The sequence below is a fragment of the Mastomys coucha genome, unplaced genomic scaffold, assembly GCF_008632895.1.
Source record: "Mastomys coucha isolate ucsf_1 unplaced genomic scaffold, UCSF_Mcou_1 pScaffold21, whole genome shotgun sequence".
In the NCBI taxonomy this organism is placed as follows: domain Eukaryota; kingdom Metazoa; phylum Chordata; class Mammalia; order Rodentia; family Muridae; genus Mastomys; species Mastomys coucha.
The window spans coordinates 52,619,612-52,639,916 of NW_022196904.1; the positions used below are offsets into that span (position 1 = coordinate 52,619,612).

Below are 20,305 nucleotides of genomic sequence, written 5' to 3' on the forward strand. Positions count from 1 at the left end.
TGAGTACTGGCCATGGTTTTCGGGAATACTAATAGAGAATCAAGAACAACAATAATGTGAAAGCTAGCATAGCCTGGTAAGCTAAATTATAGTGCTATTTTAATGGTTTCTAGAGGGTACATATAAGTGGATGAGATTGGTAAGTAAACAAGAGAGAACATTGTGTACAGCAGAGGAAAAACATTTTTGATTGGGCATAATGGAGAAAGCAAAGCAATCTCAATGCTTTTCCAGGGCTGAACAGCAATATACTTAGGCTAGATGGTTTGCACAAAAATACATCTCTCCACAATGAAGGCTGAAGCACATCACCCAGGTAACAACAGCGTTGTTTCCTTCTGAAAATTATAGGAGAAAGCGTCCACTTGAGTCCACCTTTGGCTTGCAGGTGGATGGCCTCTTGACTCTGTGTAAGTTTCTGCAGCTTTCCACAATAAGGAAACTAAATCTCACAGAGTTAACATAAAAAATGCATGAAAAATGCTCCTCAGTGTCTGTGGGGCATTGTGCTAGGACCACTGGAGGTACACAATCCTTCAAGTACTATAAGAAACACTGTGACCATGTTTACATATGATTATTACACATTCCATACTTCATCATTTCTCCATGATTATTTTACACATAGTAAATGAAAATATCCAGGAAAAAGTTAGTGTGTGTATTGTTTAGGATATAACAACAAGAGAAAATGTCTCTACGTGTATAATATAGACATTTTTCACATGTTTTTAATCTGTGATTGCATGACATTGATAAAGTAACCACAGGGGCTGAGGTATGACTATCATCTAAATGTTTGTCTCCCAAAAACATTCCAGTATTTATTTAAAAATCTCAGTAGCTAGATTACTTAGATAAAATGGATAAACAAGCACATGTACACCTCTAATTTTTTTTTAATTTTTAAAAACTGGGCAAAATTACATCTCCTGACTTATAATTCAAAACTAATGTCCTCTGGGCAAAAAATAGCAACTGTGGATAGCAGATGCATTGGTGTGCAGCTGATTCTGCTAAGTCTATTCATCAATCATGCTTGTTATTATATATCAAGGGATGCATCAGATAGGAAACAAAACATGTATTTCCACCTACCTCTGAGTCACTTTAAAAAAAATAGAATTTCCCATTATCTTCTTGTTTTTTATGAAAATTTTAATTAAGTCTCAGAAAACCAAAAACAAAAGATTATTTATATCTTATTCAAGCCCTAAGTAGATATTGCTCATCCATATGTATCATTGGCAGATTGTGCCAATGTAAATTTGGCAAATTCCATTCAGTCTATGAGCGTCTCATCAAAGGAAATGAAAATATATTACCTGTTAAACATTTCACAGACCACCTAACCATGCTAAAAATGGGGATGTATGCTTGCTTGTGTTTTGAGGCTTTTGCAATTAGTACTTTAATAACTTTTCAATTCTTAGAAACGATGCAGAAACATGAGTGGTTTTGCTAGGTTTACAGAAGTAGAAGGAATCAGGTCCTCAGAGGATACAACTCATTACCACCAGTCACAGGAAAGGCTTCAAAAGGCTGGCTAGACATAAAATCATATTTTCAAGGTATATGACACAAATAATAGCCATATAATTTGGAAACAGATAAGAATAAGAATAAACAGAAGGAAATGGTTTCAAAGAAAATGTATATGATTCCTCACACCCCGTAAAATAAATACTCGGGGTGATCTGTGAAGGGGTTATTGTTCCAGTATTACTTTTAAGGTACAGAAAAATTTGACAGAGTGAAAATTATTTTATATATATATATATATATATATATATATGTATGTGTGTGTGTGTATGCACATATATATATGTATATATATATGTATATATACATATATATATATATGAAAACACCCAAGGAAAGGAAAAGAATCAGACAAAAATTTTCTAACAGTTAAACAAAGCTGAAGAAATTGCCCTCTAACTTCATTGCTGACTACACAACTGAAAAATGAAAACAATGTAGACATTGGTAGAGTGGTAAACACATAGTTACTACAAACAAAACAACCCAGAAATCATTCATAGTCACACACAATTAACAGCTGACTTTTGAAAAAAATGACATAACAATTCAATAGGAAGTTGGCACCTAAATATATGATATTGTATAGAAAATTCACACAAACCCAAGAAAACAAAAATCTTACATACAAATTAACTAAAAAATTGTTTAGCTCTAAATATCTGTAACTGTCAAAACTATTTCTTTGTTTACTATATATTTGTTTATTATTTATTTTACTTTATGTATATAAATATATTGCTTTTATATATGTCTGTAAGTCATGTGCATACCTCCAGAAGTCAAAAGAAGTATCTGATCCCTATAGTTGTGACTCACTATATAGACGCTGGAAATTTCTACACAGATCCTCTACAAGAGGAATAACTGCTCTTACACTCTGAGCCTTCTCTCCAAACTGTAAAGTTTATTTAAAAGGAAAATAAAATAGGGGACTCTCTATCAATGTTCATTGGAAGAACTGGTCTTGGGACATTCAAAACATACTCCCTAATAAATAAGCTAAGAACATTAAAATCATGTTTCATGAAGCACACTATTTAAAGAAAAAGGGACTAGTGATCATGCCAAGGTTAACACCTTTAATCCCAGTACTTCGGAGATAGAAGCAAGTGGATTTTTGTGAGTTCAAGGCCAGCCTAGCATACATGTAAAACTCCAGCCTATCTCAGGCTACATAATGAGACCTAGTCTAAAAAAAAAAATCCATAAATCTAAAAAAAATCGTATCTTCTGCCAAAATAAGAACTGTACTATCATGTAAATATAGCCTCTAACACTAATTGCTCAGGAAATGAACCCAACAACTCACAAACTAACCTCACGAAATTAAGAACTTCTGAAAAGCATAAGGAACACTCAACTAACTGAAAAGGAGATCTACAGAATATGAGAAATGCACAGGACTCAGGGAAACTGGTCCCTTACTGCAAACTATTTCATTCAACAGATTTGGGGAAAGAGACAAGCATTGTCTCGATTTTGTACCTTTTGCTGACCTCACAAGTTTCCAAAAGACAATTCCAATATAATGGTCACACAGATGGCCCTGGTTAAATTATATGGGTCACAAAACAAAGCAAATGTCATAAAAATGTGAAATGGATGGGTAGAGAGAGTATGGGATTGACAAGAGAAGAAAAGAGATAAAAGGGGGTGAAGGAGAGCATGATTCTAATGTGTTGTATACATGTATGAAATAGTCAAAGAACTACCTTAATCAACTTCTTCTAAACTTAAAACTAATAACCAAACCAATCAGAAAATAGGTATTGGAACAGAGGTGACATCAGTCAAGATGTGTAGATAACAAATAAGTACCTGAAATGATGGGTAACATAGTTCACCTTTGGAAAAGTGTAATTCCTTTTTTAATGTTTTATTATAATAGCATATATTAATTATATATAAGAATTGAATTTATTAGGGTATATTCACCCCACTGATACTCATTCTAGTTCCTTTTATACTCCCACTAATTGCCTTCCTCTTTCCAGTTAGCTTCCCTCTACATTCATATCTCTATTTTTATTTTATAAGTTATACCATTATTCACATATTAGAGTGGTTATAAAAATACATTGTTAATATAATAGAGACTGTGTGGAAGAGATGGAGCACTCACCTACTGCTGATGGATATATTAAATCAATAGCTACTCTGGAAAGCAAATTAATGGTTTTTATTATCATATTCTGATCCTATGGCCCAATGGGTGTCACCCAACATGAGTATATACAGAATTCAAGGCAAGTTTTCCTATTAAAATGTGTATGTTAATATTTATAGCAGTTTTAGTTTGCACAAATGGAAAATTCCATGTGTTTCTGAATATGTAAAATAGTAAATAAGCAAAATAACATTCAATAAAAATGTAACTAACATGGGGGCCATGGCCCAACATTTAAAAATATGTGTTGCTCTTGAAAGAAGCTGAATTCAGTTTTCAAGTCCTACAAGATAGCATACAATCATCTTTAACCCTAGCTCCAGGGGAACCAGCACCTACCATCTTCTGACCTCCAAAGGCACCAAGCAGGCACACAGCAAACATATATACATGCAAGCAAAACTCATACAAATAAAAATAAAAATAAGTAAATCAAGAAGAAACCAGTATTGTTATACAGAGCAATTATAGCAAATGTGAAAAGTGTTGGGATGAGAACAAAAAGAAAGATATGGAAATTTTTTGATTGATTTTTTTATAGAGCATTCTAGAAATAAGTAAAATGTAACAAGAACTAACAGGCAAATGGTTGGTAGGGAATTGTGATAGAGGTTCACCATCAGAAATGATGGAGTAATTCTATATCCTAATGACATTGATGCCTGTAAATTAAATTATTCTATGATAAATTTTACAAACATCTGTAATGCATAAGGAAATGAATGCACTTCAAAACTGAAAACTTGGAAAAATAATAATGGTCTATTTACTAGCTTTTCAGCTATTTTGATTTCAGCACTGTAGCTGTAGAAGTTGTTATTACTGGAACAAATTAGATGCAAGTGATATGCAACATTAAAGTTATTTTTGTAACACCTTTTAAATATAGAACCATTTCAAAAATAAAAAGTTAAAATATATCAATGATAATAATACTACCAAATAAAATAAACTTTAAGGATGAGATATATGAAATAAACTTAAGAAATGCAGGACAGTTGTAGGTGATTAAGATTATTAGTGCATTGTCAAGATAAACCATTCTGAGGAAAAGAACTGAGGACCAGGCTGTACTAACATAAGGGTCCAAACAGAGGCCATTGTTTCTTCAATTGTCTGAACATTGAGACTGGAGTTAAAATCAGGACAGGAGGGCCCAGGTAGATTAGATTCAGTGAGGGAGATGGAGTATAATGGAAAACTGAGCAGAGATATGCCCCTCTGCCTGGATCACATGGTTTATTCAGAAAGTCTGCCAGCATACTCAATACTTTTCAGTCCTTACTCCTTTTTCTATTTGTTTGGTTTCATAATTATGGAGAGTGGTGTTTCTTTATCCACTTTTTTTTTGCAGATATTTCTCTGTCTGCTCCCATACAGATTTCCTCAGAGAAACGTCCTTGGGTGTCTTTGGAAAATGTGTCCCATTGGCATACTTTCTAGAGTTTCATCCAACTCAAACCTCGAAGGAGTTCAATGACATTCCAAATTTCAGCATAAGTGGAACCTCAATGCCAAATCCACTACCCTGCTTAAAAAAATATTGATGTCTCTCAAGGCCACTTGTTAGGGTGTGACTTAATCCTTCTGCCACCTTGTGATTGTTTCCATTTTTCCCTTCTAGTCAGTTGCATTTTCTAGAAACTTAAAGTAGGAACTTAATATTTAGCAGAAATATCATGACAAAACAATTGTGACACAAAGAGTTTTACATCTCATAACTAAACTCAAGTATGAGTTTAACAATGCAATAGAGAGTAAATAGTGAGGACATGAAGGAAATAGAGGCAGGTTGGGCATGATAACGTGACGTAGGAGGTTAAAGTTTAATATTGCTTTCATAGTTAATTCTTTAACTCCACTGAACATTGACATCATCTCCATGACAAATGCCCAAGTTTTACTGATATGAATATTACATTCCATATGCCCACACATATAGTCTACTGGAAATATTTACTAATTCTCAGTAGTCTAGTTCCTTTTCCCTTCTCCAAAACAATACTTCAGCCTACAAACTTGTTAAGCTCACTACTGTCTTACTTCATGAGGAAACTAGGTGATATCAAAAGTTCCTTCAAGATTTTGACTTTGTACTCTTCAAGGTAGTTGCCTAGTTCTACCCTCTGTATTTTCACTGTTCATTAAGTATAAATGTAACTCTCCCCTCCCCAGATTCAATCCCTTATAAGGTGGAAGTCATCTCCCAGCTTGTACTGGTGCATTTTTAACCATGCCCCTCTTTTAGTAGAGTAGGACTGCAGCAGAAGTGATCTTTGTTACACATTTCTCTGGGCTATACTCTTTCACAATTCACAGCTTAAATGCACAGATCCCTGTCTGATAGTAAATTTTGGTAAGTTATCCAGTATTTTAAGTTAAAAGGATTGCAGAACTACCAGGTTTAGTCAAACCCTTGTACTTTAATTCCTTGGCCTTGCTATATTTGTAGTAGAAAGCATACTTTAAGTAATTTTAATGTAAATCGTGTAATTTCCAAAGAATTTCAGGGTCAAGCAGGGTCACTGTAGGATAGGAGTGCCTCCAACTCTGTTACACAATGATAGACCCCTTGGCCTTTTGGGAAATTGTTGGCTAAAATAGGTTAGAAAAGAATTTCCACTTCTAGGGATGGATGCAAAATATTCAACCTTGACAAGAAACATATGCAGAGAGACTATAAAACTGAGAAATGGAGACATAAAAAATCCTATGTTAATTAAATTATCCTAAATTAATTAAATGTTATGAGTGGGGAGCAATACTTAAGAAAACAGGCCTGTTGCTGCTTTTATCTCTGGGGATTGCAAAGAACCTAAAGTGAATTCTCTCTTTTAGGGATATAAAGAGAAACCAGACCAGCAGTTGACTTTTATTGATTTCATGATGTCTGGCTTGACGGGCCATAATTCTAAGGCATCTGAAGGAAGTAAAAATCCACCCACCAAATCTCTCATTCAGGGCTTTTCCTAACTAATGGCATGAACTAGCACCCTGATAGCTGAAAACAAGAGCCAAAAGAAGACCAGCCCAGGACTGAACTGAGCAGACGCTCGGCACCACACAGACACCTCCTGATTGCAAGGCAGCAGCCTGCAGAGGCTATGTGCTGAGAAAGCGGACAGGCACGGTCTTCCCCTAGGTACACAAAAGCTTCATTGAGTGTGCAAGACCCAGCCTGACAAAGGCTGGGAGCAGGAAATAAACAGAAGAACCATCTCCTGTGGTTGGAATATCCAGAAGCAGAGGTAGGGAGTAAAGAAAAGTACTTTATTGATCAAAAGATGTAAAATTGTACTTTGTGAGGAAAGAAAGAGTAGTGGGCAGAGAGAGACAATATCTGGGTCTAATACATAGGTATATTTAACACCTTCCTGGTTTATATTTGAGGTTTTGCTTTAATAAATATCCTTTTATACCTGGAAAATATATTGTACAATCACAGTGAAGCTAATCTAAATGTAATTGTAAGAAATCCCAGATAGAGCTCTTATTTTTTTTTAAGATCAAAGACCACATTTAGTGGTCTGATAAAAGAAAAATAAATAGCTTTCCCTGAGAGAAAATAGGATTCATGTTAGCTTCTAATTATTTACACACTTGTCTCCCATACAATAAAAGGTAAGAAATAGGAGATGTTAGAGTGTGTGATCCATAGATGAGCATGGTAACCTTTATTAAAGGGAAACTTAGACACAAAATAGATGACGGACAAAGAAGAATTTAAATAACGATAATCAGTGTGTTCCATTATACAGTAACAAAGAAAATGGCACATGTGAATAAATGAAGTATTTCAGATACAATAACTACAAAGAGATGTGTGGAAATAATGTAATGGAAAAATACAATAATAAAATGAATGGTCAATTCAGTGGACCTAAGAGCAAAATGAATATAATAAAAGAACAAAGGATCAGTGAACAAAAAGCCAGGTCTGTTAAAAACAAAGTGAAGGAAAATAAAGTGTAGTGTAGCAAACTGAAGTGCAGGAAAATAAAGAGGAGAACATTTACTTGATATTCAAAAGGGAATATGCAAACATGTATTTCATGTAAGAGAAAGAATATGACAGAATTATTTAAAGAGGCAATAGGCAAGAATTTGTTAAAATGGTGAAATGCATTAACCTGCTCTCCCAATCAGGATAAAAATGAGTATTATTATTATTATTATTATTATTATTATTATTATTATTATTATTTAAAAAGAAAACCAAAAAAGTTACAAAGTGGAGGTTACATAGAATATAACAGCAATAAGAATGCTCTCATTTACAGTTAACAATCAAAGAACACTTTTTAGATTTTTTAATTTATTTTGAGGATTACACATAAAAATACAAAATGTTTGCATAGTACAGGGTACCTTGTGATGATTCCACATGTGCACAGCTAGTATAATCAGGTAATGCAAATCTAGTTCCTAGAATGTATACCACTTCTTTGTGATGGAAGCATTCAAAATCCACTTCTAGCTTTGTAATTACACACCGTGAATCACTAACTGCGGTCACTCTACAGTGTATGGTACACCAGAACATCCCATTCCTCACTGGATCTTTGTGTTCTGAGATTTTTAGCATGTTCAGATGGAAAATGCATGACAATGAGAACAAAAAGGACATGAGCGGTTTAACTGGAATTACACTGTTGCAAATACCTTACTCATGAATTTTGACATACGCAGTATTGAATTAAAGAGGAGTATTTAGAGCCCTGAAAGGCAGTGGACACAGGTGCAATTATGAAAGACTGAGTAAGGCAGGATTGTAGCTAGCCTTGATGCATAAAGACATTAAACAAAGAAAAAAAAAGATGGTATTGTGAGTGTTACTGCATCTATGATGAAAAGAAGATGATGTAACAGTTAATACAGAATGAAAAATTAAATTTTATAAACTGTACTAATTCAAACTGGGAAATAAAAACAAACATCATACAAAAAATAAATAAATGCAGTTAATTTATTCCTGATAGGGTTAACACTAAGTGTTAATAAATAAATAGCCCATAAAAATGCAGAGCTCAGTAGACTAGATTTTTAAAACTCAAAGCCTGAGTATAATAATTAAACTAAAACTTCAAATTCATTTATCTGGATGATGGGGTTTCTGAATCTTCAATCAAACATAGTCATAGGGTTTCAGTGAGAGTATTTTTTGATTAAAGTCACATTTAGTTTAGCAGAACAAATAAATCATTCAGATTGGTTGTATTCAGACAGATGAAGGCTTGAATAGACAAAAAGACAGACCCTTTCTGATTAAGAGGAGAGAATGCCTTCTGCTTGATGCGCTTCTTGGTAGGATACCTTAAATTCAGCCCAAAGGTTAGTTCACAGTGGGTCTTGTGCATGCCTAATTTCAGCTGCAACTGCACAATCAAATGTGGAGGTCCTTCTATCTTCAGACCAATTTTGGAGCTAAACCACTGGTTGTCCTGGCCCAAGGCATGCTGAGACTCCACCTACAAATTTCAAGTAATTTATTCTGTCCCTGTCTTCTTAACCTGTCTGTGCCTTTTCTGTCTTTCTGTTTCTCTCTCTTTCTTTCCCTTTCAGAAATAGAAAATATTTAGATAATCGTGGGCTAGTTGTGGGATTTTGCACTGATAACCACTGTATACAGGAGAGTGTCATGGTTTGAAAATTACATTTAGTACTTGTGAACATATTGAACACCACAGTTGCCTACTATAATGTTCTCAGAAAACTTACCATAGCCTTTAGTTAAGAATTGTCATCTGACACAAAACCTGTCTATGAGAGTTTTGACTATCTAACGTATACAACATATAGGGTTACTCTTTGTAGACATAACAGAGAGCAAAATAACACAAAACAAAATCTAAAATGTGAGAATTTCAGAACACTATGTTGGGTACCTGTTGCTCATCTTCCCTCATGCCTGTATGGCTGACTTACAACTACCTGTTACTGCCCAGTCCTGTAGAAGAATGTCACATACCTATCAAAACTCCAGTAAAATGCCTGCAGGTTGTGGCATATCATTTTAATCCAGCAGTGAGGAGACCAAGGCAAGTAGATCTCGATTAGTTAGAGACAAGCCTACAGAGTAAATTCTAGGACACCCAGGGTTCTATAGAGAAACTATGTCTAAAACAACAACAACAAAAATAAAGCAAAAAAGTACAGTAAAAAGATGAAATGCCAGAAGCCAAAGCACTGTGTTAACATAACATTTGTAATATTTTAACCTTTTTACAACTGAAAAATTATAAATTGAAGAATCATTAAGCCAGGAATTTTATCTATATACAACTTGCTGATATGGGTTCAACTGACAGACTAGGAGCTTCTCAGCTCTCTAACAGAGCAATAGGAAAATAGGCTTCAGATACATAATGAAGAAGTTAAATTTCTGGCTTCTTCCTCACCCAGCTAATCTGAAAATAAAAGAGCCTGTCAACTTTTTCTTCCATCAGAAGGTCTTCCCTTCTGGTTTGACCAGTGTAGGCAAGCAAGTCAGATATAATCTAGGCTAGTCTTGAACATCTTTAATCGAAATTGTGGGCTGATCCATTCCTCTTTCTTTTTTTTTTTTTTTTTTTTTTTTTTTTTTTTTTTTTTTTGTTTTTTGTTTTTTGTTTTTGTTTGTTTTTTTGTTTTTGTTTTATTTTGTTTGTTTGTTTGTTTTCGAGACAGGGTTTCTCTGTATAGCCCTGGCTGCCCTGGAACTCACTCTGTAGACCAGGCTGGCCTCATACTAAGAAATCTGCCTGCCTCTCCCTCCCAGGTGCTGGGATTAAAGGCGTGTGCCACCACCACCCCGCCCATTCCTCTTTCTTTGTCAAAGTAGAACAACCATAAAATGGGGATGGAGACCTGATCTATACCATCATAAATAAATGTTTACCTGAAGCTAAGGCTTCCCCATTTCAGTTCACCTTTTCTGGTTTAACTTAACCCATCCAAAATTAGGGAAATACCCTCTTCTGGAACAGACTGCTAACTAGTCTGCTTCCCTGACGACACCATATCCTGAGACATCCCAAAAGATCTGCTGCACTCAGAGCATTTGGTATGAACCCTCCTGAAGTAAGAGAAGATGCACCTAACCCTCAAGAGACTGAAGGCCCCAGGGAGTTTAGAGGTCTGATGACCTGGGGGGAACACATTCTCCTGGAGATAGGGAGATGGGGAGGAGGTATGTGATGTGGAACAGTCAGAGGATGGACTGGGAGGGGAATAAAATCTGGAGTGTAAAAAAATTAGGGAAATAGGACCCATCCTAGACCACCAATAACAGTTAAACCCTCTATTTTACAGGGAGTTTTGGTGTATGCCTTGCTCTTTGTCTCTGTGAGTATGTGTTCCTTCACTTTAATGAAGTTTGTTAACTACTGCTGCCTGCTGTGTCTGAGATTTTTCTGCCTCTTAATTCTTTAATTGGCAGGGGAAAGAAACCCAGTCAGATCTTCAGACAGTAAAACACTGAGCAAAGGGTGAAAATAAACAAAGTATACAATGACCAAGCCCCAGAAAGTCAGGGTGGCCTTTTTAGTGTCAAGCAAAGAAGGTTTCAAACCGTAAACACTAACAAATCTAAGGGCATTTTGAAACAATTAAGAGGTCAAATAAAAGGACATAAACATATGCAATTTGGGCAATACACCAAAAGAGTTAATAGCATATTAAGTATAATAATCAAATTAAGTAGGAGAAATAAACAAGTTCACACACACGTATTTAGAGATTTTACACATCTCAGAATAAGTAAGCAAGCAACCATAGGAAAATTTAAAAAGTAAAGTGAAACTATAAGATAAGAACAATCTACTCAGAATTTTTTTAGAATGTTCTCTCACTTCAGAAGTCCATCTCTAAGACAGTCTTGCTATGTATCCTAGGCTGGCTGCAAACTATTATTTCAAAGTAAATTCAGTGCAGGGAGTTCATATATTTTTTGGTGAGTGTGACCAAATTGTACATATTATCTAATTACACTGGAGTTAAATTAGAAAGATATGTGATTAAAATTTCTATAAAATGTTGAAGTATCAGGTAATTAATAAAATCTGAAATATCCCATGAGTCAAAGAAGTCACATAGGAAATTATGAAATAGTTTTGAATTAATTAAAATTTCTGGATGCTTTAGGGTGGTGATATAGTAAGAATTAATAAAAAGTATATTATTTTCAAAAAATATATTTTAAAAAATAACGAAAAAGGTACCAAGTGTGGTGGCACAAGCCTTTAATACTAGAACTCAGGGGACAAAGGCAAGTGGATCCCTCTGAGTTGAAGACCAACTGGATTTATAGTGAGTTTCAGGATAGCCAGGGATATGTGGAGATACCCTGTCAAAAAGAAATCAAAATCTTCCAAAGTTTCAACTGATGAAATAAAGAACATGAATTTCTTGTGGAACCAATAAAAGTATATAACTTAATTTAAAAGTAAGCAGCAACATGAAACATTCACAGAATATATTCTATAGATGGTCTTTATATACAAAACGTCATCATCATCTGATCCTAAAATATCACCAGGCAAATATATATATGTATATATATATATATATATATAATAAAAGATTTGTGTCTAACACATGCAAAAAACTTTAAAATACAGCAAAAATGAGAAAAAACAACTAAAATGATCTAAAAAATTAACATATAACTCAGAAAATTGTGGAATAGTTTGTGTGCATATATACACATACAAGTGAACACAAGTGTGTGCTTGCATATGAACATTCACACACACCCCACACCTCATAAGAAAAAACAGATTCATGAAGGAAACTATAAACAGGAAGACAACAGAGGATCTTAGGGCATTGTTTTATAAATAGTAATTTATAACAAACTGTATAATATTTACATTGTATGGGATATAAGTCATCAAGAGATTGTTCAAGTCATACAGAAACTTAATATGTTATATGTGAGCACTTGCTACAAATTCACACAAGGAGTGTAAATGTCCTTGAAGTTTCATATCTACTGGGCTAGTTTTGGTCACGAGTCTCTCAAAACATTAGATTTTGTGATATAAGCCAAGCATAGGAGGAGAAACTTCACCCATTCTATGATTATGTATTGATGGACATAAGATACTTAACATTTATCAAAACCCATAGCACAAAAAAAAGAGAAAAAAAAAAAACAAGAGTTAAACCTGGTGCAAACTATGGGACTTCAGGTTAGAATTGTGTTCCAATACAAGTTCATTGATTGTAGTAGATGAATTGCTTTAGTGGAAGATATTGACAATGAAAAAGGTTGCAGCTTCTCCTGATGTCAGTATCTTTAGAAAGGTTCTTGAGCTGATAACTTACAGAAAAATCTAAAACCATTTTACATTTTTTAAAAGGCACACCATGAAGACAGACACAAAACTTAAAACTTACCAGGGATTCTACAGGAGGAAGCAGAAGGAGTTTCCAAGACAGTAAAAGTATTCTGTATACTAATGTTCATGCACTCATTGCTTATTTGTGAGGATATGTCTGACATCTACACTGTCATTGTGTGAATGACTACAAGTGTTACCAGACTTGCATGGCGTAGCATGCTTCTCAGTTATGTAAGATATAATGTCACTATTGAATGAGTTGTTATAGTGGTGAACACATACAACTTTAATTTTGTCAACACACATAGAACATATGAGCCAGCCATTTAACTCTTAGATATATACTGCCAAAGAAAGGAAATTGATACACTAAATAGATATCCAGATGTAATATCTCATGCCTATAACCCAAAAAACTCATGAGGCTGAAAGAGGAACATTGTCATGAGAGGCTAAACTGAGTTTTATCATACATTTCAAGCTTTCCAGGCTGCAGATGGATTAAGTCTCTAGATAACTAACTAACTAAATAACTAACTAACAACAACAACAACAACAAAAAGAAATACATGCACCTAGGTTTATTGTCAATTTTTTCTTAATGCCCAAATAATGGAGTTAAAGATAGGTCATAGAGAAAAATGAACTCACTAAAAGTAACCATGGTATATACACAAAGTGGGACTCAGCTGGGGTTGGAGTGACAGACAGACTCATTTGCTATATTATGGATGGAATTGTGTGGAATGAATGCCCAAACACAAAGGAAAAATACTTGTTCTCAGTCCTTAATAGAACTTTAAAGATTATTGTGATAGGCATAGAGAGTAGGATAATAAGTGCTTGTGGCACAATGGAGATTGGAAAGGGATAGACGAAGTGAGATGGCAAGTATGAAAATATAGTTAGATAAGAATAATAAGCTTTATTACTGTGCTGTACATTAGGATGAGGATTAGTTTCAATAATTTACCATGTTTTTATAGAAAACTAGAATGAATTTATTATATGGTTTTTAATATAAGGAAACAATCACTAGTTAAGAAGATAAAATGCTAATTAATCTTAATTGGTAATGAGAGAATGTGTAGATGTAACTGATTATCACACACATCTAAGAAGTATCTATAATTATTATGAAAATTAAAATGTCCTTCAGTATCAGTATGACAATAATGTGGTACTCATATTTGCCAATCTGAGTACAGAATTATACAAACACCTTTCTACTTTCACTGCAATGTCATCATTAAAAAGGAAGGAACTTACAAAAGTTAAACTTACAGAACTTGGCAATGATATGAGTATCTGGAATCTTTATATTCTGAGAGCATAAAATTCCTAACACAACTGTGGAGAGTGCTTCAGAATCTTACAAACAAATACCAGACCTTTGACCTCACCACTCACTCCTAGTAATTTAGCTAAAATAAATGAAAGCATATGTTACCAAGGACAAGGAAAGGAATTTACTAATAACACTGAGTTATGACTATCCCAGATGCTAGTATATAATAGTTAAATGAATTATGGAGTAGCAAACACAATCCTTTCAATTTCAGAGCTAGAAAACAAATTTCTAGTAGGTACAAAATGTTTGCATCTTTAAACAGTTCACCAAGCAACAGAATCTTAAAAATAAATGGCATATAAATATTGCTGACTTTTATAAAAAATAAAAACTGGCTTAGTGGCTAGGTAAATTGAACACAAAGCAGAAGAGGAAATTTTTGCTTTTGAATGTAGAATAATGGCTACAGTGGCAAATGAGAATTATCTTTAATGATGGAAATATCCCTTTGAATGTTAGATGTTACAAGAAAGAACTAATTAAAATTATCTTACATCTGTGCACTTTATTGTATGTTAATTACATGAAAAATTTCAGGGTTTGTGCATCCCTGCTTTAGTGACTAAGGCTGCTGCCTTTGGCTATCAGCATACTATATTAAAAAATCTGCATTCTACTATCTATTGCTAAATCTTAAGCAAGTAAATTAACATTCTGATCCTACACCATTTGTAAACAAAATGAAACCAAATACTTAAAAAATTTGTTTAATAACAAATAGTATATATAGAGATCTGTGAGCAATATTTTATCAAATAACAATCATTCAGTAAATAATAATGTCCCCATCTTAATGGAGACCTTATAATTTTTCTTTCAACTATTTTTATGTCTGGTATCTTGGATGTTATTTCATTCTCTTACACAGTCTATTTGAAGATTATTCAAGAGTCTTCTTTTGTTGTTGTTGTTGTTTCATTTCACAGATACATTTACCATGACAGTTACACACTACCTATGTTCTGAGCAGAAGTGATAATATCTGTATGGAATGAACAATAAAATCTTGCATTGAGGTTCTTGTACGTAGTTGTATATAATGCACATTTCTAGGCATCTACTGAATGGTAGAAAAAGGGGGTTTCATAAGCAAATGATTTGTGAGTTGTGAAAACTACAGCTTACTTTCCTCACTTCAGAATATCTATTCAAACTCTCCCACGTAAACAGGAGACCCAGGGAGTCAGCTCTGCTGCTGAGATCTCACAGATTCAGTCTGCAGCCCCTTACCGACTGATCTGTGTTCTCAGTGTTAACTAGAGCGCCAAAGCAAAGCTCCTGCAAGCTTTTAAATCAAACACTGCTCCGATGACACAAGGGGAAATCTTCTTTCTTCCATTCTTGCACCATTTTCTCACATCTATTATACACTGCCTTATGTAACTGAAGGGATAGACAGATGTGAAAATTTCATGAGTGTTTCATATCCATTTACGTTGTGTTTTCTATGAATTTTCTTGAATTTTCAAGCTCTTCTTGAGGAACAGGAATATTTGGCTCAGTTATTGAGGAAAAGGACTGGACTTGCATAAAGGGATAATGGGGAACTCTGGAGGCTGAAAGACTTCACAAATTAAAAAAAAAAGAACTCGGATTTGGCATTCATATAGCTCTCTAGTCTGGATATACTTGAATTTTTGTGTTTTAACATGCTCAGTTTACATAGGGAATCATGTGCTTCTTGGCATGTGGGTACTATTTGAGCCACGAGCACTAAGTGATCAGCATCTACAGATCTACGTTTTGAGGAAGTGCCCACCTTTACCAGCCCCTCTACCACAACCAAATGTTCCATACTCATGCTTTTCTGTTGTTGATGCATGTTACCAAGGAGTGGCCACTGTACAGGCTGTGAGATATTTATCACCTGTTTCTAATTATAGCTACATGTTTCTCTTTGTCACCCTGAACCATTCCTAATCATTTCTTTGTGGCTTGTATGTTGTCTGTTGACAAAATTAGATGCTCTTTCCATAAAGCAGGTTTAGTGGAAGTTGATGTGATATGGCAGAACTATTCATTGATGTCGAAATCAGAGAGAATAAAAGTGCCCTAATGAACACCGTTTGCCATGTGGGATGCCCTACAATTTGGCAGACTGAAATCCAAATCTGTCACCATTCTTGACAACAAATGGTTAGTGGGAAAACTTAATCTGATGTGTTTATTTATGTGAGTTAGCATATGAGGAAAATGAACCAGCTTTCATCAAACCACCCACAGTTAGAGACAGCCATGTGGCAGATCTCATAATAGGGAGCAAAAGGGTTATGTGTTTATTCTAGGTTCTTCTCAAAGGAATTTATCCCCTGATTTCACAATTCCTGTACAGATGGGGGCTATGAACCTGAGGTGAGGAATGAAACTGAAAATCATGACAGCAGTGCAGTGTTCATTCTACAGAAAGCCATTTCTGTTTCGAGGGCAACCTTGTTTTGCATGTACACAAAAGTGATAGATTGTCATGAATCACTGGTGTAACATGCTTTCAAAGGCTAGATAGTCTCTGAAATATGAGCCCCAAATTCTGCTATAATTATTTATTTAACAAACAGTCATCCTGGGGCACATTTCTTGTTTATGGTCCACCAGTTAAAAACAAACAAAAATGTTTAGGAACATTTGCTGAAGGTATCTTAAGAGTTGGGTACAGCCTTCAACACTCTCTTCTGCCCCCTTGTGGTGTCTTTCCTCACGTTGGATTACTACCCTAAGCTGCAAACCATTCCTTCTGAAGGAATCGTAATTTAATTACCGTCTATATACCGCTAAAATTGCCCAACTAAACTGAGATTGCCGCTTAATTTTTAGGAGAAAGAATACCAATATGAAGTAATTTTGGTGGTTCCTTCTTTATTTGTTTTAACGTGGCATGTATCCATTGTTGAGCTGATTTTTCCAGAAAACTTTCCTTGTACTCTGCATTTTTCTAGAAATATATGGAAAGATTCCTATCCTGTTTGCTAATCTCCAGCACATTGCTTCATTTTTGATTTTTAGGATGTCTTTCACACTCTATTGCCTCATCTCACCCACTTCAGAGGTGGATTTTCCCGCGTTAAAACGGCTGGCTGCCTCTGTGAAATTCTGTTAATTTATTTCCAAGATTCCTTTTCTTTCCTCTTTAATTGGCTCATCTTTTCTTTACCTTACTCTACGATGTAGTCAGTATTCTTGTAGATGAATTTAGATTTCTTTTTCCCCTCTGAACACTCGTTTAAACAATTGTATTCACTACTGCTGCTATGTTTTGATAATGAATGGGCAAAGTTGATTTTCAGATTCTCTTAATGAATATAGTTATAATAGACCACCTAGGTTATCCCTGGGTTGACTGACCCATGTCCTAGCAAATATTCATCAGTTCCCTTACCCTGTGCTTGCTGCCCTTCAGTTACCTGACAGAAAAAACTACTCCAGGAAATTCACACACCCGAGGCAGATACCTGAATACAATCCCCATTTTTTTCTACACCTTCGTTAAATTGTAATAGATGTCTCGAATAGCTCCCCAGTCCCTCTTACGTCAATGTGCTTCATTTCTGAGCTCAGACCACACCACCACCCCCACCTTTGGACATGTTCCATGTTGCTAGTGGTTTGTCCCCACTTCATAATGCAGCGCAGTGATTTTTTTTGAACCGTAAATCTGTCCCTGTCACTTGCCTATATAAACTCTTGCTTATAGAGTATGAACTAGCTGAGTTGAGGATCTATAGCGCAGGAGAAGGGATCTTGAGTCAGTCAGGACTTTGGTAGACGCCCCTCTGAACAATCCACTTGTGGTGGTCGGGGGCGGAGAAGGGGCGGGATTGAGCCCCCTCCCCCCTCCTTCTTACTGCGGAGAGCTGCAGAGCCAGCCGACACTCAGTGTGAGCTGCGCTGCGAGCTGTGAGCTGAGAGCTGTGAGCTGCCTGGCAGAGTAAGCCAGGCAGTAGCACTTAGCTGAAAGCTGCGGTGCCAGCCAGGCATCGCTCGCTGAGAGTTGCGGTGCCAGCGAGGCAGTGCTTACTGAGAGCTGCTGAGAGAGCCCGGTAGCGCTCGCTGAGAGCCGCGGAGAGACCCGCGGAACCAGCCAGTCGGCACCCGCTTTCAAGCTGGAGGGGGATCCTGGACAGCCACGTCGGCATGCTCAGCACTGGAAGAAAAAGCGCAACAACCGGAGACGGGCCGCCGCCAGTCAAGCAAGGGACATGTCGCAGCTAAGTACGAATCTGGGTGATTCCAGCCCTCCGGAGTCCCCAGTGCCTGCAGTCCATAGCCGCCCTACGGTTCTGATGCGGGCCCCGCCTGCTTCCTCCCGGGCTCCTCCTGTCCCTTGGGATCCACCTCCAGTGGACTTGCAGGCTCCCCTGGCTGCTTGGCAGGCTCCTCAGCCTACATGGGAGGCTCCGGAGGGCCAGCTGCCTGCCCCAGTGGCTCAGCTGGCCCAACCTCCTGCTCTAGGGGCCCCAATGGTCCAGGCTCCGCCGCTCGGGGGGGCGATGGCCAAGCCTCCAACTCCTGGAGTCTTGATGGTCCATCAGCCCCCTCCGGGAGCCCCTATGGCCCAGTCTTCAACTCCGGGAGTCCTGATGCTACATCCTTCTGTCACGGGGGGCCCTTTGGCTCATCCTCCTCCCCCAGGAACCCCGATGACACACCCTCCCGGGACCTCGATGGCGCACCCTCCTCCTCCCCCTCCTCCTCCTCCTCCCCCTCCTCCTCCTGGGACCCCGATGACCCACCCACCTCCTCCTGGGACCCCGATGGGTCACCCTCCTCCTCCTGGGAACCTTATGACCCATCATCCACCGGGGATGCACCCTCTCCCTCCTGGGACCCCGATGGTCCATGGGGGACCACATGGAACTCCAATGCCGCATGTTCCCATTACGGGGACACCGATAGCCCAGCAGCCAACTCCAGGAGTCCTGATGGCCCAGCAGCTGACGCCGGGAGTCCTGATGGTCCAGCCGACTGCTCCGGGAGCTCCGATGGTCCAGCCTCCTCCACAGGCAGCCTTGATGACCCAGCCTGCACCTTCGATTACGACGATGGCCAAGCCTGGTGTCGTGATGATCCACCCTCCAGGTGCCAGAGGTCCCATCATTCAGACTCCAGTGTCAGGAGCACCAATGGCACAGACAGTGCTGCCCCCTGGGCAGCCTCTGGCTACTTGGGCCCCACAGGGTCAGCCTTTGATCCTACAAATCCAGTCTCAAGTCCTAAGGGCTCCTCCACAGGTTCCCTCTGTACCACAAGTTCCCCAGGTACAGCTGGCCACACCCCCAGGCTGGCAAGCCACCACACCCAACTGGCAGGTGACCCCCCAGGGGTGGCCGGCGACGCCTTTGACTTGGCAGGCTACACAGGTGACCTGGCAGGCCCCCACAATAGCCTGGCAGACCACTCAACCTGTGCGCCAAGGGGCCTCAAGCATTCGTACTGGTCACACACCCATTCGACCTGGACCACCTCCAGTGCTTCGCCAGATACCTCCTATGATGCGGCAGATCCAACCTGTGATGCGGCAAGCCCCACCACTGATCCGACAGGTCCCTATCAGACCAGCTCCACATGGCATAGCAAGCCAGACTCAGCTGTGGCAAGTCCTGCCACCCCCACCTCCACTGCGTCAGGCTCCACAGGCTCGTCTACTGCTCCCCAGGGTACCAGGAACAGGACAGGTGTCTACAGTGTCACCAGTTGCTCAGATACATTTGGTGCCACAGTCAGGCCCACAGGTGCCCCAGACAGTACTGCCAGCCCAACTTTCTATCCCAATTCCTGTACCCCAGGCTGCTGCTCAGTCTGCCTCCCGGGCTGTGCACTGCCCATCCATCATCTGGCAGGCCCCCAAAGGCCAACCCCCGGTGCCACAGGAGCTCCCGGTCCCACAGGAGCTCCCGGTGCCACAGGAGCTCCCGGTCCCACAGG

General features: G+C 37.9%; 1 protein-coding gene across 1 annotated transcript in view; it reads left to right on the forward strand.

The window, feature by feature from the left end:
- Positions 1-6,800: 6,800 nt before the first annotated feature.
- Positions 6,801-20,305, forward strand: part of Magel2 (MAGE family member L2) — a 16,073-nt gene continuing 2,568 nt past the window's right edge. Inside the window, exons 1-2 of the mRNA XM_031386852.1 lie at positions 6,801-6,960; positions 13,054-20,286. Of these exons, the coding sequence (XP_031242712.1) occupies positions 18,580-20,286 (1,707 nt within the window). The 5' untranslated portion in view covers positions 6,801-6,960; positions 13,054-18,579. The remainder of the gene's footprint in view (positions 6,961-13,053; positions 20,287-20,305) is intronic.